Here is a 26,097-nt window from a genome sequence, read left to right as displayed (position 1 = left end):
CTTTCTTTCTTTTTTTTTTTTTTTCTTCAAAGAATTGGACAAAAACTCCCCAACCATTTTCATTATTCGATCACTTTTCATTAACATCACATTATACACATAACCCTTTATGTCATCATAGCCAATATATGACAAGAATACAGTTATCCATTTATAGTAGGACAACACACTGCTGATGTTTTAGTGTATGATTTATCCAGCTGTAAGTCTGGAATTGATATTGTAAGGAAGCTCAGACAGGATCAAGAGATAATCTGGATGCTCCAGTAGTTGCAGTGACAGTGACAATAATTTATGCAATGGTCTGTAAATACATATCTAAATGTATATCCATTCACCCATTAACTCTTCTACTAACATCACAAATCATGCATCATATTGAGCGTATTGAACAGAGAAAAATGGAGGTGAGGGAGGGGGAGGGGAAGAACAAAGGAATCAGAGGAGATGGTGGGAAAACATGGTGTGTTAGAGGAGAATGGTGCCTGGTTTTAAAAGCCACAGATGATCGTTTCTCATCGGTCTCTTGCCTTTTACATATTCTGCTGAGACGCAGCAAAGCATCTCTAAAAGAAGGAAAAATGAGGGAAGGAGGAGGGAGGATGGGAGGGGAGTTGGAGGCGAGGGAGAGGCAGCAGCGAGCAGGGGGAGGAGGGAGCGTTGCTGCGTCTGCCGCCACTGTCATTCTGCTGCTGCGCGGTTCAGCGGCAGGAGGGTGTGCTGAAAGGAGGAGTGTGGAAAAAACGGAGGAAAGGAGGACGGGAGGAAAGGAGAGAAAGGGAGCGCCTGGGCAGCACTGCAACAGCTGCAAATGCAGCAGCCTGTCAGGAGGAAGAAGGGAACGGAAACAGAGAGAAGAAAGAGAAGGCTGCAGGATTGCCTTAAAGGAAGAATTTTATGTGTGCTTCTTTTTTCTGCACAGGGAGAAGGGTTTGAGTAAGGAAGCCTGATTTCTCCCTGCTGATGCTTTTCTGTATGGTCTCATGCAGGGGGCATGCTTGGAAATAGTGTGAAAGGCAGGGGAGGAGATTTGAAAATGGAAAGGACGGATAGCACAAAGGCATACGGCCAAGCAGATGGCAAAGGAGTTGGTATGGCAGCTAAGAGGGCAAAGTCTGGAGTGCCCCAGAGCACGCAGCGGGGTGAACTGAAGGTTTACCGGGCGGGTAGCTCTGAGGGCAGGCTACCCGTGTCATCCAGTCTCCGCAAGCAGAGGTCTATGACAAACCTGGCTGTACTCACTGATGCTGAGAAGAAGTTGCATCTTTATGAGCCCAAGTGGTGTGATGACATGGCCAAGCCTGGAGCAGGGCAGACCAAGATGGGCAAGCCAAAGACAGCAGGGGGTGGCACTGGTGCCGGAGGGGGTGCCCCTCTATCTCGAAACCTGTCCAAATCTGAGCATTCACTGTTCCAGGGCAAACCCAAGCCCTTCAGCCCTCTGGCTGCTCCCTCTGCCCTGAGCAAGCAAAGCCGCATACCTCGTGGTCCTTATGCAGAGGTGAAGCCCCTGAGCAAAGCACCTGAGGATGGAAAGTCAGATGACGAGATCCTCTCCAGCAAGGCAAAGGCCAACGCTAAGAAACAGGGAGCTGGGCCCGGAGGGGAGTCTTGTTCCAAAGGCCAGGTGGAGGAAGGGGGAGACAAGCCATTCCTGAAGGTGGACCCAGAGCTGGTGGTGACAGTGCTGGGTGACCTGGAGCAGCTGCTCTTCAGTCAGATGTTAGGTGAGTACAGCACAGCAGTCTCGATGCCTCTATCACCCCAAGGCCGCCTACAGTACGTGTGGCCGCCATGTGCTACAAACCAAATGTCCTGCTTGTACGAATTCTCAGTGCTTCTGAATGTCGGCATCACGCCCCCTTTGATACAGCCACTACACGGCACCTGCTTGCTGCTGCAAGACCCACATTTCCCTGGAATGGATTTCATGCAGCTCACCGACTGAGGGGTGGAAAAAAAAAACAGGAAGACATCCTCATTGTGCTTGCAAAGCATGCTCTTCCTCTTATTATTTCATTGAATGCTTCCTCAGCTCGGTATTTTCACAGGAAACTCAGTGGTTTGTTGAATACCAAAGCTACACTGATGCTCTATTGTTCTTTTTCCTCCAGCATGTCACTCAGGTGTCGGAGGCTTGGTGGCATTGATTATTGTTAAATGTGCTTGCTTCCTATCATAACATTGCCATCTCATTGCATGAAGAAAAAAAACAAAACAAAACGGAGGGGTTGGGGATTATGACCAGCAGACTGATCTAAAGCTCTCGTTTGCTGCAACATGTGCCGATGCACTCGAGGGTCTATCCACTGCTCCATGCATGCTTCTAAAATCCAGAGATGGGAAAGACGGCATGCCATATTGAATTCATTTCAGGCACACAGTCACATATTTAGCCTCCTCCCAGCTCCATTCATCTGTAGAGCACTGACAGATGGTTTACACCCCGTGTACTACATCGGTGCAAATGGCAGAGAAAATGGCTTTCTCTGTGGAGGTGTAGGTCAGAGATATCAATAGGAAAGACTTGATTGAATAATCAGGGTATTGATCAAAATGATATGATTGTAATTCTGATGACTGCATTATTTTTTTGTTTTGTTATTTTTATCCTTCAGTCCTTTTTTAAATAACAACTGGGTGGGAGACTTACTCTTTTTAACACAAAACTGCAAAGGCGTTAAATTATAAACATTAGGGCCCTGACACTTTTGACATTTTTTTAATTTAAAGAACTGGAATATTAGTACAATAACATGTGAGTAATAAGCTCAGTCACTGACATTTGCATTAATTCATACTCCTAAAATCCCACTATTAATGAATATGGTTCCAGCATGTCAAATACCAACAAGCATTTCATGTACAATTCAGTAATTCGTTATTCCATTTCTTCAGGATCATCAGGAGTGCATGTTCCCTGTTGCATCTTAATGAACACATCCGTGGTGATTTAATCTGTTACCCATGCCTCATTAGCGTATATGGATGTCAATCGCTCATGTTAGTCGCACTCCGGGCCAAGTACGAACTGTAAACAATACAGGATACCGTGGATAGCAGCATGGCATCACTGGGTGCTTTTTTTTTGTGTGACTGAGTGTGGAACCACAGCCAAAATTTTTTCGAGCCCTGCAAATTTCTGCACCACACCCATGCCTGCTTTATTAACCAAATTGCATAAAATCTGCAGCAGAATGCCTCAGGCTGATACATCGTTTTCTGCTCGATGTATTGCATTGACTTCCATGAAGTTTCCGAATCAATTGAAAGTCATTATTTATCAAAAAGGGAATTTATCATCTAAATGAATTATTTAGCATCAGTTCAGATGATAATCCCGCGTGGGCCTTTGACACAGGTCAAGAGCTTTGTGTGCATGAAAGGGAAAAACAGCCACCAAAATGGAAACAGAACACGGTGATGGAAAGCCAGGAAACAATCGAAGCACTGATTATTGACTTGCAATAATCAGGGGGAGATGGAGAAAAATATTTTTTAATTACAGTAATTACGATGTTATGTATTCAGGACAGAATTATCTATACACTCTTTTCTGCATATTAGACTGGACCTTTGTACCCAATGTCTGTACTGCACATGTACAATGGGCATGCTTGTTACTTTAAATAGATCTTTTTATTCATAGTCTGCAGTATAGTTAAGGCCTTTTTTTAATGCTTAATGCTGTGCTCTGCTTCTGCAGTATATCTCATTACGAGCTCACTGAGAGAATGCTTTTATTTCTGAACATAGATGTTCTCTTTGTTTACCAATATGACATCAAGAATGGTCAGCTTTGTTAAAAGGCTCATTTATTAAACCCGCCATGTAAGTTTGTGCACCACGGCTCTCGTACAACACTGGAACATTGCATACAACTGTCTCATCACAAGACTGGACTGTGGATGCACAACACAGTATAAAACTTCCTTTTGAGATGTCAATCAAACAGAATTCTCATGCTTTATTATGCGGTAGATGATGAATGTACTATGACAAAAATATTCCAGGTCATTAGGGTGATAGATTCATATCTACAGAGAAAGCAGAAGATTCGAGTAGTACAGACAGCAGTTCTCATGGAGCAGCTCTTTTTCTAGACAACAAGGAAATAAGCAAACCTCATTTCATCATAATTGTATGTGATTTGTCATGCAAGATGTCCACAACCGTAGCAGTGGCCCGCAGCTATGGAGGATCATAGTGGAAAAGGTACTCTGAACGGGGGAAGCAATTGTCAGAGGAGCTATGCAGGCATGCAAGGGTCACAGAATGTTAACTCTTAAAGGTAAAGGTGACCAAAAATATCATTGTCAAGTAATTTTTGTTATGTTTTCTTTGAATACCACAGACAAAATGGCAGGCAGCCTCAGTTTTGAATTATTTCTCTCTCTCGCTCTCTCTCTGCGTCTTACACAATTTTTATGTAAGAAAGAGGAGTTGGGGCAAGATTGAACGGAAGAGTTTATCTTTGTTGAAAACTCACTGATCTTTATCTCGGGGTGGTAACAATTTCTAATCACAAAGTATTTGGTGCTGCCAGTTTTAACAAATCTACAACTAAAGCTGTAACAAGACTGTCATGTGATTCTTGGGCCAGAGACCTATTTCTCCTCTGTCCATTAAAAGACGCCCTCCAGTGAAAATCCAGTTTTTAGCCTTGAGCAGTCAATGCCATGGCTGAGTATTTCCACCCTGGAACTGCAGTGTACCATTGACAATCTCAAAAACACGGATTCAGACAGTCTAGGTCTCATACGTCACATACCCAAGGAACCAAATCTCGTCAACTTGCGGGGTGGGGCAAAAGAAACCTGAAACCTCCAGAGCAGAACGGACTTGTCAGTACAGAGAGCGAGCGTTTGCTGTAGCACGACCAATAACGCTGTGTCAGCCACTGACAGTTTCAAGCTAACAAGCCAACAAACAACATAAACAAATAAAAGATTCTAACTACACTTACCATTTTGATACATCTGTAGTTGCCGAATTTGATGCACAACGGACTCCTCAACTGAGTCTGGGTCTGACTGAGGCTAAAACGTGTTATAGCCGAATCTCTCCGATGTTTCCTCTAACTCTAGCCATCTTGATGTGCACTGCTCTTTCCCCGGTCAACCTGGGGCAAGCAGTGGTGTGCTCTTCCAGAGTTTTTCTTTGTTATTGTTTATTTATTTATGTTACTTTTCATGTGGGAAAACTGTGTTTAAAAAAAAAAAAAATTATAGCAGTGTATTTGTACATAATTTAAAATGTGTCTGAAGGGGAACCTAAAGAGCTGAGACATTCCAATTAATTTGAAAGCTGATCATTTTAAATAGTAAGTGATAGCTATTCACAGTAAGGATTTTATGAGAAGTGGGAAAAGTGATCACTCACGTCTCCCTCTTCCGGACCACTCTGAGTGTGTCTTTGTATTGAAGCTCACAAGTTATTTTTCCATCTGTATCACGTGCCGTTGTGAGAAACTCTGAAAAGCTCTCGGTCCAATTAAGCTTCAAGAAAAGCATCCTCTTCTTGTTTTGTGCCATGAAGCAACAAATATTTTTTTTCTGTCAAATCCTACAGATTTCTTGGGAGATCTGACTCGGTGAAACTGGCTTTAAAATGAACTGTTGATGAAGACTATCGCTCTTTCCCTGATCGACTTGTTTGTTTAATAAAATATGCTAATGTTTTAATTTAATTGTCAAGGACCTTTTTTAATGGGGATTTGGTAGTGTTTCTATGGTTGATTACTGAGGTCCTCTAACACTATTTTAGAGTTACTTTTTGCCATGCTGTCTGCCTCTGCACTGTGTCAATATAGAGCACTTCCTGTGGTGTTGCATCGTTCATAGGACTTTTACGATTCAGATCTGCTTCAGTATTCTGAGAGTAGTTCTCCCTCTCTGTATTGTAGGCATCACTGCAATGCAGGGTGCTAGAGGACCGGCATTGACTGCACAGGAACACAGTGCATATCAAATACAGTATATAATCAAAATGGATATGATTCACCTGAGTGCTCGTGTCCAGGATGTCTGGTTGAGTCCATTCCCAGAGATTCATCACAAAGTAGATTAGCAGAAGAAGAATGTTATTTAGTGGATGGGATGTGACTGAAAGCTTTATTCCAAGACTCACTCATCCTTACTTTTAACATCAAGGATCACAGTGGAAAAAGTGTTCGCCAAATATCCGATCTTGGAATGCTAATGATGGTCTTGCCAACTAGGTTGGTTAGGGAAAAGATCATAGATTTGGTTTAATACAAAGAAAAAAAGTCCACGGTGACTTAAAGCACCATGCAGAATGTGTGCATTTGATTTCCATTTAAACTGAAACGCAGCCTTTAACTTGTCTGTGAACATAGGATTGCACATCGCAGGCAGTGATTATGTTAGCCACCAAGACATAATTGCAAAAGATATATTTACTGTATAAACACAAGTTCTAGGAGACCGGGTTGCCTGGGGAGGTCACCAGTCTATAAACTGACTGTGCAGATTCAGAATTCAAGAAAAGGAAAGATATCAATAAGAATCTAACGGCAGAACCAGATTCACCAACTTTGATGACTATTTATGGCATATCTATCTCATCTATTCATTGTTTATTGTGTACTCACTTAGGATCAAACCACCTTGTGAAAGAGCAGTGAGCTAAATGTTTTTATTGCTTTGAGCGTAAGAGAGTGCTGACAAATATTGTGGATGATGCTCATCATGGAATGACAGCCAAATCTTGTTAGCTGTGTCCAGAATCAATCCCTATTTACTAAACAGTGCACTATATTCGCTATCTGCCATTTTCTTTGATTTCATGTGATAGCTACTTTCTGCTAATAACCCCACAATGCAATACTTAACACTTTGTAGAGGCTAAAAATAACAGTTGCATGAAAATTAAAGTATATTTGTCAGTTATGATACAAAATGATGGTGATTTATAAGTGATCTTAAATCTCTCTGCTGGCTATGCTGTAAACTATTGTGTGTCTATTATGGGGAGTAGTGAATGAGTGAATGAGGGAGTGACTTTGGACACAGCCTTTGACTTAAACCGATAAGTACATTGGTACTCCATGTTTCAACTGCATCAGTCAGGTTGCGTTATAGAATCTATCCTCAAAAAGCTAATTATACCTGGGCCCAGACAATTTTCAATCAAGATAATATTCAAGATCAACTCAAAATCTAATTCTGTCCAGCTCACACACACATAAATCATAAATCACAGTGCTTTTCAATATTGTACATGTATGATATACACCAATATACTGAGGTACACAATTTTCCAGAAGACTTGATTGATAGGTTTTTCTCTGAACCGATCAATTTAATTTCTTTGGGGTCTATGCTATTGAAACCAGTTAATGAATCAAAAGTTCTATAATAAACTAGCACCCAGTTTCTTCGCAGATTTGGACGCCTCCAGTGCTGGTTTGCAGAAGGAGGAAAGGCATGTTTGAATGTGTATATTTTGTGTGTGTGTGTGTGTGTGTGTGTGTGTGTGTGTGTGTGTGTGGATGCTTAAAGATCCACACCCAGATGAATTAGTTCAACATTCACTCATGATAACGACACATTGTGTGACATATTCTCCCCTGATTTCCTCGCCTCTTCTCCCGCCTTTCCACTGAATGCATCCAATGTTCATTTCTCTCCCGGAGGGCTTTTTCCTCTACACACTACAGTGGAAAACCCTGTCTCTTCTCCTCGTGTTTTTGAGACAGGGAGGTTTCTCTCACTTGGTACAGCCAACACAACACTCCAAATTGTTCTGCGATATTGATTTGACATGGACATGACCCACTGACTGGACACTTTACATTGCACATAGCTTGGCCTCGGTAAGCTGAGCTGTGGTGAAATCGTTCTGGACGCAGTTCAGCTTATTGTTAGCTTTACAACTTCAGCTGAATGACTCTCAGATAATACTCCGAAAAAAGGGGCTCTCGATAGAAAAAAAAGAATAAATCCCCCTGGTGGGCAAACTAAGTTACAGGCAACCTTTCAGTATTACATTTTCAGGATGTACCATGTCAGTGCAGAGGGGGTGGAGCTGGAGTTACAATGTCAAGGGGCCCATGGAGTGACATGTGTCTGCCCACTGATGTGAACATACACTGACTGTGTGTTTCTTAGGAAGACACCTGTCACATCAGTCTAGACACAAATAATACAAACAAGAACACATGCATGTGGAGGCAATAAGTCTGTGTGTGTGCGTGTGTGTGCGTGCGTGCACATGACCTCTCTTAAAACACACATAAGCACTCACACACACACACACACACACAACCGTAAAACAGGAGCTCTTATCTGAGTTACATTTTGACACTTGAATGTTTTATAAACTTTTGTTCTGCATGACCGACCCACAGACCCCGAGTCTCAGAGGAAACGGACCGTGCAGAATGTCCTTGACCTCCGCCAGAATTTGGAGGACACCATGTCAAGTCTGCGGGGCTCCCAGCTCAGCCATGGGTAAGCGCACTATATCTGCATTTTGGAATTTTGTATAGTCTTCATAATGGTTTCTCCTACGCTACTGGCTAATATCACATATAAGCCCAAGACCTTGCATGTTCTATTAATAAAATCCTAGAAAAAAACCCATAAGCCAAATTCTGTCTGTGGTTTAAACAGAAAGGAAACACACTCCTATGTGAACTAACTTGTTGGATCGATACATAACACAATCACGTGTAAACAGTTGTGCTGTGGCCACTTGGATAGTTGCCACCTGGTGAACATCTGGCTTCCATCCTTCTTAAATAGCCCGTCTCTTTTTCTTGGTTATGACTTCATTCTAGGCATCTCTCTGTTTGGCTCACAGCTAAAAGGCTCAGGCATTAATTTGTTGCAACAACCACAACATAACAGGACACTGGTGGAGAACAGGTCTTTATTTCATTTGGACGTCAAACTTGGGATGTAATATCCTGTGTAACAAAAACCCAAACAAAGGAACAATGATCTGCTTATGTGTAATAAGTCTAATTTGAAATAGTCACTTGTAGTGCCAGTATCATGGAATTTATAGCCCGTTTCTGAAGCTCTCTGAAGCTTTTCAGCCCCTTTTTTACCTCACCATTTTGATTATACACCCTCACATTTAAAGTGTGGTTGAGTCAGGGCTGCTCTCATCCACCCCTTTAGGCAGCTGTTTCCAGTGAGAAAGCACTTTATTAAAACAATTATAAGCTACCTACTCATCATCAAATAGCTAACAGACAAAGTTGCGACTAGCTGCTGAAAAAAAACATCAGCAGGCCAGAAGTTTTTCTTAAACCATAGCCTAAATGCCAGTAAAATACTAAACTAATATTTTTCAGGTGCCCAGAAACATTACCTCAAATAAATGCAAATGTAATTCTCTGTTTACTGGATGTATATGTAGACAGTTGTTTGCTAAAATGTGAATCATAAAATCTTTATGAGATACTGATATGATGGACGTTGTGTATGTGTCAGTCTGTTTAGTGGTTTTTCTGCCACCTAGTGGTCTGAAAAAATTATTAAAGCAGCTTGAAATTCTTCTGTTTTTAATGTAAATTCTGGGTCAGCATTTATGTCAAAAAATGGTCAACAAGAAATTGCAATATAGAGATGCCAAAAAATATTTTTAAGTTCATTCAGAAAAAGTGTCACCGTTATATAATTTGTTCACCAGAGAGGACTGGTGTACAGCTATGCCCTGCTGTCCTGCATATATTGGTCACTTAACCAAATATAAGGGATTTTTATTCTGGTATTTGCCTCCAAATATCCAGCTGTAGGGCGATTGCTTCATTACCTGATCATGTCTTATGATATAAAGCCGTTCTTTGACCGAACAGTCTTCTATCAAATGGAAATTCCGGCAAATTCATTTCAAGTGATACATTAAATAACTTATATATCAATGAAAAACCAAATGAAAACTCTTAAAATTAATGTATAATATCAGTAACAATATACGCTTGTCATCCCTCAGTCAACTCTGTCCATTATCTTAACTGTGAAATCTTGTGATTATACATACTTGACATTGGCCAGACTACGCATGATTGTGAAGACTTCTTGTAATTCTCAGCAGTATAGTAGTTATCCTGATAGATGTTATTTGATCGTATTTTTTAATGATTCGGATGTCTATATACAATATACTATATCGTTCATTGACAAGTAAAAATTCTCAGTCTGTCACTTTCAGAACTGGTGTGGCACCACTTAGCCTCCATATTGATGAATTATCCATCAACAATGGATAAAAATACTCCCATGGTCGTGGCCATTGCAATATTTATTTGGGTGAGCTGGTACATCCAGTTATGTAATCGGCAGACACAGAAGAAGCTCCCAGCCATTTGGAGGACATTTCTAACTCTGTCCCACTTACAGGAGGGAACAGGGAAACTGCTATGCACTGTACCAACTAATGGTAAGAGGTGTATGGCTATTTGCAGAAGCATTTCTCGGGTGTTGTCACGTAAACAATTGGTAGGAGAACGATATTGTCTGCTGGTGAGTGTGCATATGTTGCTCAGAGAGACAGATGCCGTGGTAAGAAATGGATATCAGGTCGTCCTTGTCTTTGGGTTCTGAGATGCCACATTTGAAGCTTTAGTCCCTGAAGACAATACGGCACAGCCGCTGTATCTGGGTCATAAGCAACTCAATGCCGTTGTGGGTTTCATTGAAGGACTTTTAACAGAGAAAGAAAAATGTTTTGCTTGGTTCTCTTGTCTCATCCTTTGCGCTATTGTCGATATAATGATTTTGTTTGTCATTCTGGACCCTTCCCCAATGTGTTTCTCCAGCTGTCTGGAAAGCAGTACTGTGGGCTATGACAGCGATGATACCAACGCTCGCAGCATATCTAGCCTGTCCAACCGCTCTTCGCCTCTCTCCTGGCGCCACGGCCAGTCCAGCCCCCGCCTTCAGGCAGGTGATGCCCCATCCGCCACCGGTGGAGGATACCACGGGAGTAAGACCGGCTCCCAGTATACCGCCCATACGATGCCAGCGCGCTGCTCCAGCCGCCTCAGCAGCACATCTCGCATCGAGCTCATCGAAGGGTTGGATGTGGATGACGGGGATCTCAAGTCTGGTTACCTGAGTGACAGTGACCTTCTAGGAAAGAGCCTGCCAGATGACGACGATGACAATCTGGCTAACGGGTAAGAGTATCTGAAGATATCCATGGATTTCAACCCCCTGTTACCACGACAACATGACCAAATTAGTGAATGCAGATGGCTGGATGCTGGTTTGTCCTTTCGGCCTCTACCTTGTGACTATGAAAAGGTCAGCTAGGAGTTGGTGTCAAATTGCATTTAACTCACAGGAGTCAATAAGCTGATAGGTCTCCTGCTGTAATTGCTGGACATTGTCCCATGCCACATTTCACTAAATAATTAGGATGCATAGATCATATACATTTTATCATTCAACTGCATTCAACTTTTCATGCCGACATGATGGTTTTCTGCTTTGTGCTCTGACATTTTGCACTTGGCAGGCCTATCAATGAGCTTTCATCAGCGGTCTCTGCCGACACACTTTCTTCCTTACTCTTTAAGGATTTCTCAAAGGGCTCACAACGTTGTCAGAGGCCGTTCTTGCTGACTCTGAGAGACCGTTTTCAGAAGGTTTTTTTTTTTACCGAGGAGAAAACTTATCAGGTGTTGTCTTGGTTACACAATAAATGCTCCCTCACCTCTGACTGGTATAAACTAGACAATGCCTGAATCCTTTGAAGACTTTGTCAACGGGTACAGAAGCAAAATAGTACAATCGTACAATTTAGTTAAGATCACACGTGTGACGGTGCTTTCCTTTTTAACAGGAATCCCACATTTTACAATTACCCTTTTGCTCCTTTTTTCCCAGCTATATGCCTCCCCCCTTGTTAACTTATCTTAAATCCTTTGTGTGTCTTTATCTAATTCCTTCCCTCAAGTTGACAACTGACAGTGAGCGTCAGGGAGAGAAAGAAAGGGAGAAAGAGGGAGAGAAACCAGGACAGTTCTCCAGTGTGGTTTAGCAGCTTTATCGCTGTAGCACATGCAGTGGGATTTAAGCTCAGCCTCTGGAGCGCTCATTAGGCCCTGCAAGCCAGGTCACGTTCTTACTACAGAGGGCATTAAGGAGAAAAAAGAGATGACACATTTTAGATGAGAAGAAATTAGAGCGGAAAAAAAAAAAGAGCGTTAAATTTAAGTGGGTCGGTTTGAGTGAAGGGCTGTAAAATTTGGAGCTGAGTTGAATCAGGACGGCAAGATAAGAATGATACTAAGAATGATATGATAAAAAAATTTATCAAATTTTATCAAATAAAATTGGACAACTAGCTCCATTCGTAAATGGTTAGCATTTCTGGAGGAGAGAGGTGAAAATGATCAAACAGCAGAACTCTGATAAGGTTAGGATTAAACGTGGGATTATGCCATATGGGTCCATTCCTCACAGTTACATCCATGCACTCGAAATCCACTTAAATCAGACCTGTATTTTGTCTTGTCCCTTGCTGCATCCGCTCCGCTGTTCTGATTCAAATTCATGTGAGAGGTGAACTCGGGCACCCACCCCTGCTTTAAAACGCCACAGGCCCCAGAGATGCTAATCATTTTACGTAACTGCTTTTTTAGAAATGCCTCATCGTTCTCAGTGTTTGGCCACCAATGTCAGCAGTGCCCTGACATGGTTTCAAGGTGACTGTGTGACACCTTGATGGCTGCAACTGAACCCTGCAGTAGATTATTACCATTTACACCGAGGGGATTACGGGTGTGTTTGGATGCCTACATGCTGTGGAAATATCTCTCTCTGCGTGTGATCACGAGAGTAATAATAGGCTATTGTGGCTGCCAAAATGCACCAAGACATGGATAAACAGCTGTTTTCTCTCTGACCTTGAGTAGGTTGCATGCTTGTGCTTGGAAGATACGACTGATTTCCATGCTTTACTGGTCAGTATTTGCATAAGTTTCAGTGGAAAATATCCCTCATTCTCCTGCAGGACTACTGAACTACAGGAATACTCTATATCAAGAGTTAATCCTGCCTGATAAATATACCAAAAGCCTTTGGTGTAGATGACTGGCTAATCTGGTTTTTGAAGCAGACACAACAGCACATGCTCTGATTTTCTTCTTATAATATCCTCTTACAAATTCTGTGATACATTTGTATTTCTACTGTACATCCCCCGTCACACGCTCAGAGTTCGGCTCATTGAGAACCATTAGCTACCAGCTCTCGAAAATAGATCAGGCACCTCCCGTGTAACCATGGAAACCAGTTGGAAATAGACTGTACGGAGAGGTGCAATATGTGCTCCCTTTTCCTAAAGCCCCACTTTTACATTTTCATACATTTCATTGAATTGAAATTCCCCCTAATTTAATGTACTATATCTTAATAGTAGAGTGGGGTTGTCCGGAATTTCTAATGTTTGGATAATGTACAACCAGTGTACTGTATAATTTTTCAAACCATCTGGAAAGGGACTGGACCGGAGCAAAATGGAGCTGCAGCGCATCACTGGATGTCTAATGGATATTGATTAACCCATACCAGACAGCACTGGCTACCTAAGGCTAAATGTATACACACTGACAGTAATCACTGCTACTGTGTGTCCGCATCATCAACAATCTGATACCACATACATCCCAGTCTCCTCATGAGCTACATCTTTCCATCAGAGAGGAATAGTCACATCTCCACGGCTGTTTTATTAATCATTAATATAGCCTTCCTGCTTGTTCTGGGGAGACTGGAACCATTCGTCTGTTACCACTTTTTATCTCTGCAAATATTACTGTGTTTCATTCCACAATAAATTATAGAGACCCACAATGATAAATAAAACTGTGTACTGGATTGCGTTAGATTGTATGGGTGTACCTAAGAAAATTTGCTTGGAGTGGAATATTTGCTCTTGTTTTACCTTGTTTTCCTATTTTTACCCGTGAGTTGTTCTCCAGCAACTGTGAAAATATCTGGGTCTTTAGCTTGGCAGATATTTAAGTTTGTTTACCACGTGGTCACTAACTTCGGTTTGGTGTTGAGGAGGTATTAGTTTATAAGAGCTCGTGTTGCCAAAATCTGCTGCCTGCAGGGGAAATTTCTGTGGATTAGAGCAGGTCAAGCTGGCCATAACCAGTGAGCTAGAAGAGGCTCAAAAACTCTGAAGAGCTGCAGAGTCGTGTGGCTTTTTCCGGGTGTGTCACTGCAAGCAACTCCTTTCACAATATGCATTTTGATTTGATGTTAATGCATAAATCATTTCGTTGATCTAGCCTCAAAATTGCTTGGATTTTTACTTCAGCTGTTTTAAGTCTGAGCATTTTCTTTGTGACGGTGCATCATCAAGCAAAGATGTTACTATTATTTTGTCCACCTCACTGATATAGCATACAATATAATGCAATCCAGTACAACAACATTACAGAGTACATTCTCAAATATTACCATAGAGTTAAATCGCTGCGTCTGTGACACTATGTCAATAACACAAAAACCACAGTGCAAGTATTTATCATTACAGGACAGTTACATTAGATTGACCTTAAAAATAGCAACCACTGTATATAATGCAATCAGTACACATCTTCCAAATGTTAGTTATCTATATTTCTGCATCAGCAACTGCTGTTTATTTTTAGTCACAACTGAAAATGCCATACTGATGTACAGTTTAATATTACAGTTATTCATAATTTCCCATCTCCCTCAGTAGACTCTGTGTGCACTTGAAATATTGGCTGGCTGACTATTGGGGTTTAATAGAACAAGCGTTTTCGCTCATTTCAATAAATTTAATGAGACTGAGTACCATCACTCTGTGAATCAGTGGCAGTGTCTCTTCAGATCTCAGAGGAATGTTGAGATGGCTTCTTATTTAGCCTTGACCACGTCTGACCAAATCAAGAATTATAACTGTTTCCTGTGGTTACATTCTTTACACAACATTGGCAAGGTTTAACCATCACGCATATGTTATGATCCTACAGCAAGCCGTATTTAAAACGGTGGTTTATGAGTAGAGCAGTAATCACGTTATATTGTTGATGTATGGCAGGTTTTTCCATATCTGGCATATAAATTATGACTACCATTCAGCATTCAGTATCAGTTCAGTGTCGCTCAGTCAATTGTGGTTGATGTTATATAGGCACTCAGCTGTAGTACATGTAAGCAGTTTGTTTCAGGTTAAATTTTCATCTCTAATCCAGATGTTCACCGGGAAAATTACTTGTCTTTTCCATAATGTCATTTAGTTGATGGCATGAATGCAAGCCCATTGTTTGTAACAGAACACAAGAATTTCACATGAGGCCCATCTACCTCAACATGATTATTGACTGTTTTATGTGTTATCTTGGTAGAGTTAGAAAACCTTAAATTGGAAGAGCTTAATGAAAGAGGCGAATATCTTTCAGCATTTTGTTTGGCTCCAAACTCTTTGGCTGACTGAGGATGAAAGCAGCGAAAGTCGCTTAGCTCCAATAAACAGCTATTGATTAGTGCAGTGCCACATAAAAAGCTAGTCCTACCTTAAATTCGGTCTAGCTTTTGTTCCACAAAAGGTTTTTTTTCTTCTTTCATCAGTCTGTCTTAAAACCTGAAACACTGGAACACTAAGACTCCATAATGTACCTGAATACCGGAGTAATCCATCATATGTCATCATTTGATAAATCCAAACTGGTCGGCAATTGGGTTTGACTAATATTATTTTTGAAGTTCACTTGTAATTTAAATCGCTAGATTTATAAAATTGCTCAATTACCTTAATTCCCCTCATTATAGCTTCAGTGCCAGTCATGGTATTTGTACTAGCCGAGCTTAGACCTACTGCTACTACTACTCCTGCTACTGCTGCTGTTACACCTACAGTTATTCCTCGACTTAAACCTTTTTTTTTTTTTGGACCACTTGGGGCTAGCACAGCAAGCTGTAATAACATTGACAAACAGTTTTATCACTTAATAAAACTGATATGGCAAACACACAGAGACACATCAGAATTCATTTGGAGTGCTGTTGCAGGCAACCTGATGAATATAGGAAGTATAATATTCACTCTCCTTTCAGCTCAGGTCTGGTTTCCACTAACTCCTAAGGAAATAACTTGCTCATTTAGTTTTTAAATGCACTATTTTTCACCAGCTAGTCAACAACTTTGTCTTCATAGAGTGAGTTCATCAGAGCTTTTTATCCCTGAAAACAGCTGCTGAGCCAAAACAGTAAAGTCATGGACTTTTAGACCAAAACAATTGGCTGAAAGAAGCTAAAAAGCTTTATAGAGCTGTGGGGAAGTTCAGAGTTGGGGGATAATTCTTGGTGAGTTTGTCACTACAAGCAGCCCCTTTCAAATAACACATAATTATTTAATCCCTCCTTGATAAAATAATGATTACAGTGGCTTGATATGAAAACTAGAGAGGGACATTATCACTGTTAACCGTAATACTAATAACATAACATGTTTCTATAAAAATTTTGCAAAAGAGCAGTAGAAAACAGGAATTTTAGAGAAGAATAGACGGGGAAGTATACATTTATCTAATCTGTCAATGCCAGGCCCCTGTGTCTTCTTTCCAATGTATATGTTGCTGTTGTAACATGATATTTGATTGGAATATATTCAAATCTTATATTCCAATCAAATATCATATTGCTGTTGTAACATGATATTTTATTGGAATATAAGATTTGAATATAGAATATACTATAGATATGATATAGAATATATTTTCCGAGACACAAATCTGTTTTCGATAAACATCACAGATGAATTAGATGGATTTATTGTTCATGTGTTATTCATCTGGCAAATTTTATTAGATCTCACAAAGGCACCATATGCTGTTCACAGTCTCACACATGACACAGAACAAAGCACGGATTCAACATAGCTGATGCATACAGATTAAATATTGTGGAAAAAGACATACAGGAAGAGGGTTTGGGGCGAGTACGTGGACCTCTGGGGAACTGGACTGTACCGGCTTGTGTTTCCATACAGCAGTATACCAGCAGCAATGCAGAGCAGAGAAAGGGGACTGGTTCAGCAGCATCACACCTCTGATCATGCGGCAACATGGCTCAGGATGTGCTGCCATGGCAACCGTCTTCCACTGACCCAGTGATGGGTTGCCTTGTGTGTCAGTGTGATAGCTTCTGAATGTGTGTGTGTGTGTGTGTGTGTGCATGCATTGCTTGCTGTTGGTTTGTGTGAGATGGAAAAAAAGAGAGAGAGAAAAACAGAGAAACTGAGTATGGTGTGAAGACAGCATACTAACTACTTAGACTGTTTTGTAATTGACGTTGTCGGGGAAAGCTATATGCCTATAAAGCAATTGTTTTGATTTCCATTTGCATCTTGGTATTTCCAGGATTTACAGTAGCACTGGTTGTGGAAAATTATTTCATTCTAGGAATTTTTCCAGAAATCCGGTATGGAATACTGTATAACTGACCCAAAAAGAACAGATATGTTGAACTCCTTTAGTGACAGCGTACAGTTGCATGTTACAGGAAAAAAAATACACACGGTTTTCCCCTCACAAGCAATGAATGCATTTCATTGGTCTCTTTTCCTACATTACTGTATACTGAAGATAAGACCTTGGCTTAGTTTGCTCCTCTGGCAATGTCATTTCTATGGTAACCATAATAAAGCTTAGCCCATGCTGGTGAGTGGATCTGTTAAAGGCTTGGCATGTACAGTATGAAAGGGAGTGTCATTTTCTAAATATTGGAATACTTTAGGGCCCCACTCATGGAAACTATGTCTATCGACACACATTCTGTAATGCACAAAGGGTTTGCTGCAGTCATCTGATCCTGGATCTGTGCCCCGAGCAGCCTGCATTCAATTTCCCTTTCCTGTCCAGGTTAGACCTCTCTATAGTCACTGAGTTCTTCCCTGACTATTGAAGCCTCACACGTTTTCTGACCCACTTAAACCCAGCTGCACAAAAAATGGGTCTTGGTCTCTCTGGTCTGGTCTTTCCGCAGGCGCTGCCGGGCTGATGGTTTAGTGAGACCACCGCTTAGGGTCAGTCGTTTTTATGGGCCACGGCTCAGTAAGAAGGGATGTTGTTCTCTTGCCTGTGAATACTACACACACCCACAGGAAGGGACACACAATCTTGAAATGTTTTTTCAAGCTGAGTTCATTTGTAATTTGCATATGTTTCAAAATGTGGTTGGAGGAAGAGCAACGATAAAAGGCTTCTCCACTAGACCCACTGATGAGTTACTGTTACCCAGGCACAAAGTGCGCACAGACCACCAAAGACAGCAGCTCAAACACATCTGGGGTCAATATGGAGCTCTCATTCCCCAACAAGGGTCAGTAAAATATTGGGTCTACAGGGCCCTCACCACCACCCACTAAACCTGCCTCCACCTTCACTAACATCCTCAGCCACGTGAATAATGGACCATTACAGCAGCCCCCCCAGGGTGTATGAATCATCCCTGTATCGTGTTTGCGTGTGGACGTCCGGGTGTGCAGTTTGGATTCCAGCGGTGTATAATACTCAGCCCCAGGTGGAAAATATGATACATCTACTGTTTTTCACAATATTATGTTTAAAAATGTAAATCCTATCGTACCTGGCAATCCAACATTCCCCATTCATCACTGTTTGTCAGAGTTGGTACTGAAATGTCAGATTATCTGCTTAAAGTATGGGCTATGAGGTCTGGTTTTTCTCAGATTAGTTCATAATATATTGCTTTATGTTAAATGTGGCTCTGCTTCAACTCTGTGTTGATACTGAAGCAGCATTACTCAGCAAGCAGCTCAAGTTCAACATTTAGGTGCCATATCAATCAAGTGGATATGAATTTGTCTTAGGGGAGCTGAGATAAAAACAGAGCACAGGGCAGCACCATTTAAAAAAAGAAAAAAAAAAAACACCACCACCATAATACATGAACAGCACTATATTCCAGACTGTCAGGCTGTAAATACGTCACCACATGAGACTCTTGGTCCCAGGATGAATTGTGCATCAGCTGTATTGTAGGCTACATCTGTGGGGGGGAAAAGTTTCCTGTCTGAGGTCGATGGAGACTGTACATTCATTTTCCAGTCCAATAATCGGACGACAAGTCCATTTTCTTGGGCTTTGCGGAGATGGGATGGCCAGCTACAGTCCCAGACACGGTCACTGATGCATCTCAGACCCATTTGCTACACTGATTTAACGCTGCTCTGTGATGAAGGCAGCCCAATCCTATTTGTCTAGCTATGGTCATGCTCAGTACAGCAAAATTAGGCGCCAGGATGATCAGAGTTGTGCTGGCACAAAGCTCTGCTGGATTTTTCATCCGTAGTCCTTTTTGAGCGAATGATACTTAAGCAGACATAAATCACTGAACACAGTGTTATCCTGTGATACTGGCTTTCAGAAACAATTTCCCACACCGTACCTCTGAATCGAATGTACTCAGTAGAGGAATGTCTGCTTTTTTTCTGAGCATCCAAGAGTTGAAAATCCAGTGAAGTCTTTTTACTAAATGCCTAGTGGTGCCTCCCGTTATACAGTTAGGGACCGTGTGCACAGAACTGTAGCCATAGGAAGCCCAGCTATAGTGTGCCTCCTGCTGGAAATCTAATGTCATGACACCACATAGAAACAGCAACACGGTTCAGATCCAGATTTACTGTATAATTTTAATTTCCTTTTTAAAATTTACATTGGTTTTGTGTTTGGATAGTTTTACCTGCCCAGAATGCATGTTTTATGATGGATCATGGAACATTGGCATCTAAAAAACATGTGGCTAGAAGATACACTACTTAGCCAAAGGTATGTAGACCCCCTTATCCATATACTTTTGCGAACCTCTGACCTTGGGCTGTTTTGCATAATGTTGGCAAGGCCCCTCAGTTCCTATCAAGGGAAGTCTTGATGCTACAGTACATTTCAGAAAACCTACAAATTGGTGGCAACAGTTTGGGGAAGGCTCTTTTCTTTTTCAACATGACAGTGCCGCCCATACATGCACAAAGCCAGATCCCAGTTTGTTGTGGAAGACTTGACTGATATGCACAGATTCCTGACCTCAATCTCATCCGACACCTTAGGGATGAATAGCAGCAATGACGTTTGACAGAGCCAGACCTTATTGTCCAACATCAGTGCCTGACCTCACTAAGGATCTTATGGCTGAATGAGAGCAAATCCCCGCAGCCGGCTTCCAAAATCCAGTGGAAAGCCCTCCGAAAAGAGTGGCGGTTGTTATATAGCTGCATATAAATATCTATGGCTTTGAAGGAGACTTTCAACAATCAAACATGGACCTCATTCTACATACCTTTGGGCTCATGGTGTATTGTAACAGTAAAAGTCAGATCATGAAAATGGTTTCCCTTCTGGTAACCTCAATGAAAACAAGTAAAGGTCCCGAAGGTGCTAGTTTCTCAGAGATGGGCTGAATCTCTGTTTTAACAGTTTGTAAATACCCAAGCCTGTTGGTGGCAACATTACTGAATTACCTAAGCAAACATACAAAGGATGTTTCTGACAAGCCATTTGGTTATAAGCGTAGGACAGTTGTTACTATGTAATGCAAACATGACTTCAAGCCTTTTCAGATGACAGCATGTTTAGCAGACCTGTGGCCTGGCTGAGATAAACAGGAGACATGAGCAACACAGTTCTTTTTTTGTACTGTAAACAATTTATTTCAGTCATCATTCCAAGCAAAGAAATGAGCATCCAAGTTTAGGTTTTGCTATTAGAAAATAAAGTTTTGAAGCAAACAACAGGTAGTTCAACAAAATGTCTTATGATGTTTGAAAGCAAAACGAAATGAGTAACAGGCAGAGAAGTGGAGCTCCTTTTCAGATGTTGATCAGAGTGATGATTTCAGAAAATAGAGGCAGACACAACAAGCTTGTATCAAACTAGCGTCTCAATCTGTTAAAGAGATTTCGAAGAATGTGTGTTGTGTTGTTTAATTTTAACAAAAAGTAAAACCACAGTCATTTAAAATTCCAGTTAAGCTGACTCTGTATTTATATTACAAAATGTGGCTTGATGTGGAAAAACAGAGAGAGCCTCATAATGGTAATAGATTATAGGGGTCAATAAGTTCTTTTTGTTTGAAATATTAACTGTTGAAAATACTAAAGTGTGTTTGCTATTTTCAGCATCTTTGCTTTTTCTGCTTTGTAATCGATCTTGTGTAAGATGAAATGTTGATAGGTCCATGCTGTTTGGTTATGTACGATCCTTTTGTTACTACATTTTCAATCAAAATAATTCCAGCTAGACTCAGACTGAACCAATTTTGACTGAAGATGTGGACTGAGCGTGGGACCTCTTTTGCCCACAGCGGCTTTACCTCCTGGAGTGGTTAGTTTACAGAGCAGAGACCTGGTGAGATCATCACCGTGAGACTGTTCCACTGCTAATGAGAGGGGGAGGGAGGTTTTCCAAGGCTTCTCATGCCTGACTGGAGGTCCTCATGTCATCTGGGTTTGTGGTTGCACTCGCAGTGATTCAGACCTTACCTTAAACTGAGTTTTTCCAGCTTGGCCCCAGAAGGTAGTGAATGAAGATGGAACACATTTTATTTTTAGGGACATAAATCATGGTAATCATTTCTTAAATGTAAAAGGAAGTCTAATGTTAGAAAGGTCTATTTATACAGGCTTTTAAAATTGTTTGTCTTGTTAGAGGTAAGTTTAAAACCCTGACGATGACAAAAAAAAAAGTGCTCACTCTTAAGACTCACTTGAGAAATGGCTACGACCAATCACTAAGATTTATTTCACAGCATTTGTTCGGTTTGAGTTGGACCTAACACTGTTTACACTGGATTCAGTGAATATAAGTGACTCTGATACATACAAACAACAAGCACCACTCAGCTATATTTGAACACTAGGGAACAGACAGACTGCGAAACTACCTCCTAGCAAGAGAGCCTTAATATCATTTAATATCTGGCCAATTATTATGGCTAAACCGGAAAAGTTTCCTACTGAACAGACATTTAGCAACATGGCATCCCATTGGAATACTGCCTTGTAAATTAAACTAATTCATTTAGAAGCAGTTGTCATTAATCATTTTTTTGTAATTATGGTACTTAATATTTTTCAAAAGTTGCTTAATCCAGTTTGGCAAAGTCATAGGAGCCCGTCTCTCTAAGTCTAGCTTCACACCGATCCCCCGCCTGTAACAGGCCCAAAGACAGGTACTGTAGCTAAGCTAATAGGCATTAATGCTACACTCTACAGTGTATACTGTAGGATAAAATGCAAAACACTAGCCAATTATACGTAATATGTTTTACAAACACAGTCCTTCTCTTCTTCAATGTAAAAATAAGCAGAAAAATAAGCTTAAACTATTTTGATAATCAATTAATCATCTATGTCCATTTTAAGGCAAAAATGCCAAACATCCAGTGTGAGGCTTTGCTATTTTTCCAGTCTTAAATTGTAGCAAACTAAATATCTTTGGGTTTGGTCAAATGCAGAAAGCTATCTGAAGACATAACTTTAGGCTCTGGGAAATTATGTTCATTTTTTTTTTTACTACTCTCTGATGTTTTACATACCAGACAAATGATGAACTGGCAGATTTAATCAATCATGAAAATAATCATTAATTGCAGTCCTACAACTAACTATACCCCAGTCTAAACAAGTTGATTTTAGGCCTTTCTTCATAGGTAACTAGGGGAAAAAACTGCATGCTAGTGTTAGCCCCATTGTTTTGCCCATCATGTAGAAATCCCCAGAATCCCCAAAGACTCTTCTAAATATCTGGATTCAAAAACATTTTGTCCTTTGCACGATTTAAAAAAAGTTTTTCACCTGTATCATTCAGTTGTAGGAATATTGTTTTTAATTCAGATGCTTGAAAGAGTCTTTAGGGATTCTAGAGATACCTTCAGAACAACAGCGAGTGTTTAAAACCACCTTCTGGATTTTCCAAACATGGCCGGTAAAATGATCTTTCAAAAAAAGCTCATGGGTCCCTCTGTGATCCGAATGTATGCCAATACACGAGGGGCTAATGCTAGTCTATAAGGTTTTCGGTTAGCTAACATAATATCTGATCTCAGATTTGATAAGTAAACGGTTCCTTTTAAAAAAAACAAAAAAAAACGTATTTGTGTACTTTATGCACGTTGTGAGCCAATTAAAGTTGAGAGCCAAGTATCTATGCGAAGTCAACTTAAAACGTAAATCTGCTTTATTAACCGTTACAACCGTTGTAATCAGATTACTTGGCGGTTACCATGGCTACCACGCGGCTCGGCCGCCGTCGGCCATCGTGTCACTGAGGGATATGGGGGTCTCACCGGTCTCGTCATCCTCCTCCTCCTCCTTCTCCTTCTCCTTCTTCTTCTTCTTCTTCTTCTTCTTCTTCTCTCGCTCTCTCCCTCTCTCTCGCTCTGTCTCTCCCTCTCTCTCTCTCTCTCTCTCTCTATCTTTTTGCTTCTTTTTTTTTTTTTTTTTTTTTGTGGGGGGGAGGTGTTGCCTGACCAGTGGCCGACTGCTTCTCTCTGCTCGCTGAGGGGGAGAAAAAGGGGGTCTCGGCTTGCGGAAGATATGAATTTAAATCTCGGCACACGGATGGTTCGGGGAAGCTGTGCTCAACAAAAACTGTAAAACGGTCACAAATGAGCGGTCGTGTTCTCGTCGGGAAGGTGCCTTCTCTGCCACCGGCGCCACGGGCTAAAAGGACTTTACTTTTTACGCCAAGGTAATAATGATATTTCATCTCTGCTTTCCCCTAGACGCATTGGCCAACTTTTTCGACATTTTTATGGCTTTGAACTTTGTTGAGACAATGCCGTGGCTTTCTTTATTTGCCCTCTAACGTTAATTCATCTAACGTTAATGGCTGTTTCTTTTATGGGGACTGGACTAATATCTACTCGCCGGCCTTAAATTACTGAAAAGATGAACCGGCTTTTGACCAACGTTACAGTATAGCAGCATTAGCCGATAGGCTACTCACGAGTAGAAGATGAATTGGGCTGGTTTCACTGAATTTTTGGTGCTTGAAAAATGACATTACACCATAATAACTCCATGATACAATGGAGTTCAGTAAATATTTCTTTTTTTTGACCCACTTACTGTTAAACAATTTTACACGTGAATTATGTTGACATGAAATCGAATATAGACATGAAGAAAAGTGCAGGATATTTATCTGTTAATGATTTGGCAGTAGAAATTATAACATCCGTGGTATCACATTTTATTCTTGGACACTGTGGTTCTGCTACCACAGCTATCTGTATAATAGGCATGCGGTTCTAGGAGCCCTGTCTTTACTGTCCTTTACGCAGAAAATATAGGCAGTGCCAGAACTGAACTGCAGGATGCATTCTTCTTGTCTGCCATGTGTGCTATTTCATCTGGTTTTATAGTTACGATATGATAAAGCTTATAAATGGTTCTTAAAAAAAGAGCATGTGTAAGACACTTACTCTTTCTTGTTTCCATGTAAAATGTTATCTATCTATATTTGCAGTGGCTTCCACCAATGTTGCAAATCTTGCCATAGTGGCAACCAGCACTTATGTTTGTGCGTGTGTGTGTGTGTGTGTGTGTGTGTGTGTGTGTGTGTGTGTGTGTGAGTGTGTGTGTGTGTTTGTTTTAAAAGATGCTGTTAGATCTTTGTCCAAGTCTGGACAGTGATTGCAATGTCCCAAACCTGCTAAACCCCACCTATCATCCCCGAGTCTTCTTAAATCAAAATGTTTTCATAGCAAACCAACTCGAATAATAGCATGGACACACAAATCAGAGAGATGTTGGAGTTGTGCCACAGAAAACAAAAAGTTAATCGCCACCTTATTTATGAAGTATGCATTTTGCTGGTGTAATCCCACTCTCTCACTGTCTGGATTTCACCCGTGAGAGCAGAGAGTTTGGCTTGTAATATCAACAGCCCACAGGCCCTCCTGCCTCTTCTTAGGCTGACATCCCTGCGGGGTTATTCATGGCCCCTCTGCCCCCCCTCAGAGGTCATATTGTTCAAACATACCAAGAACATCTGCGCTCAATGCAAATCAAAATTATTCTCCTTATCGGTATCTGGTATGTGAAAACATAAAAAATTTAAAAAAAACCATTTTAAAATTCTCAAATCAAACATTTATCTTAGGTTTTTTCCATTCTCCTGTCAAACTTTGCCTCTGAGGTCACGTACCTGAGGTCACGTACCTGTGGCCACAAATCTTGACTAAAATGTAAAAAAAATTTATTTTTTTTTAATGTATCCGAATCCTGAAAACCAGTACAAAGTGTCGGGGTAAATTTCATCCCTGTTTTACAATTGTGACTACAGCTCCACTGCAGCCATGTGATTAAATCCAATTCTCAAAGTGTACAGTCCATTTTTGTCTCCCTGTATTTTTCTATGCAATTCCATGTTCCATGCCTCTGTTAATTGCAGGCTGCAGACCCACAAAGAGCATTTTCAGCTCAGTGGGGAAAGCAAAAGGAAAGGAAAAGAACTGATTCAGCTCAAACAGTGACTCAGCTTATAAAGGGTCTTATTAATTTACCTTTTCCACTGTGCCACATTTTTGTCCGCCAAAGCAAATTTGATTACAACCTGTGGTTGCCAGAACAAATGATGGGGAACGTAATTATACAAAATCCAAGATGGACTTGCATTTAGCTCTCTGGATATACAATTTTTAAATTCACAGGGAATTATTGCTCCTCTAAAGCACAGAAAAATATTTTACTCTTCAGTTTTAAACTCCCCTTGGACTCTGAGCTGTTTTATTCCCCTATGATGTTTTGGTTGACTGAGAGGCTACACCGCTTGTTAAACTTCACACAGTGATCTGCATTTAAAATATATTCAAATATGAATGCATACAGAGATCGGATGCCCAGCGAGCAGTTTCTCACAGCTGTGCTGAGACTGCACATCCCTGCCTGCCTCACGTAAGGGGCCACTCTGGCAGCATCTGTTTTAGGGCGACGCGTGACTTCATTGTGGGGTGGAGGGAAGGGTCAGGGAGGGTTTAGGAGCCCGTCACTCTGATTTCTCTGTTTCTTTAGAGCATACCAGACTGCTTTCTAAACCCTGAGCTGTCAGTTGAT

At 41.0% G+C, this 26,097-nt stretch overlaps 1 protein-coding gene across 4 annotated transcripts in view; it reads left to right on the top strand.

Annotated features, from left to right (window-relative positions):
* nav1b (neuron navigator 1b) overlaps positions 1 to 26,097 on the top strand; it is an 89,401-nt gene that overhangs the window by 40,359 nt on the left and 22,945 nt on the right. For 3 of the 4 annotated variants that reach the window (XM_040115696.1, XM_040115695.1, XM_040115693.1), the window contains exons 4-6: positions 990 to 1,727; positions 8,372 to 8,474; positions 10,793 to 11,152. In XM_040115696.1, coding sequence (XP_039971630.1) covers positions 990 to 1,727; positions 8,372 to 8,474; positions 10,793 to 11,152 — 1,201 coding nt within the window. The remainder of the gene's footprint in view (positions 1 to 989; positions 1,728 to 8,371; positions 8,475 to 10,792; positions 11,153 to 26,097) is intronic. The other variant, XM_040115697.1, reaches the window with a different exon arrangement.

The sequence above is a fragment of the Xiphias gladius genome, chromosome 21 (genome assembly GCF_016859285.1).
Source record: "Xiphias gladius isolate SHS-SW01 ecotype Sanya breed wild chromosome 21, ASM1685928v1, whole genome shotgun sequence".
Lineage (NCBI taxonomy): Eukaryota > Metazoa > Chordata > Actinopteri > Istiophoriformes > Xiphiidae > Xiphias > Xiphias gladius.
The sequence above is the reverse complement of the archived record's forward strand: the minus strand, read 5'-3'. Positions and strand labels throughout refer to the sequence as shown.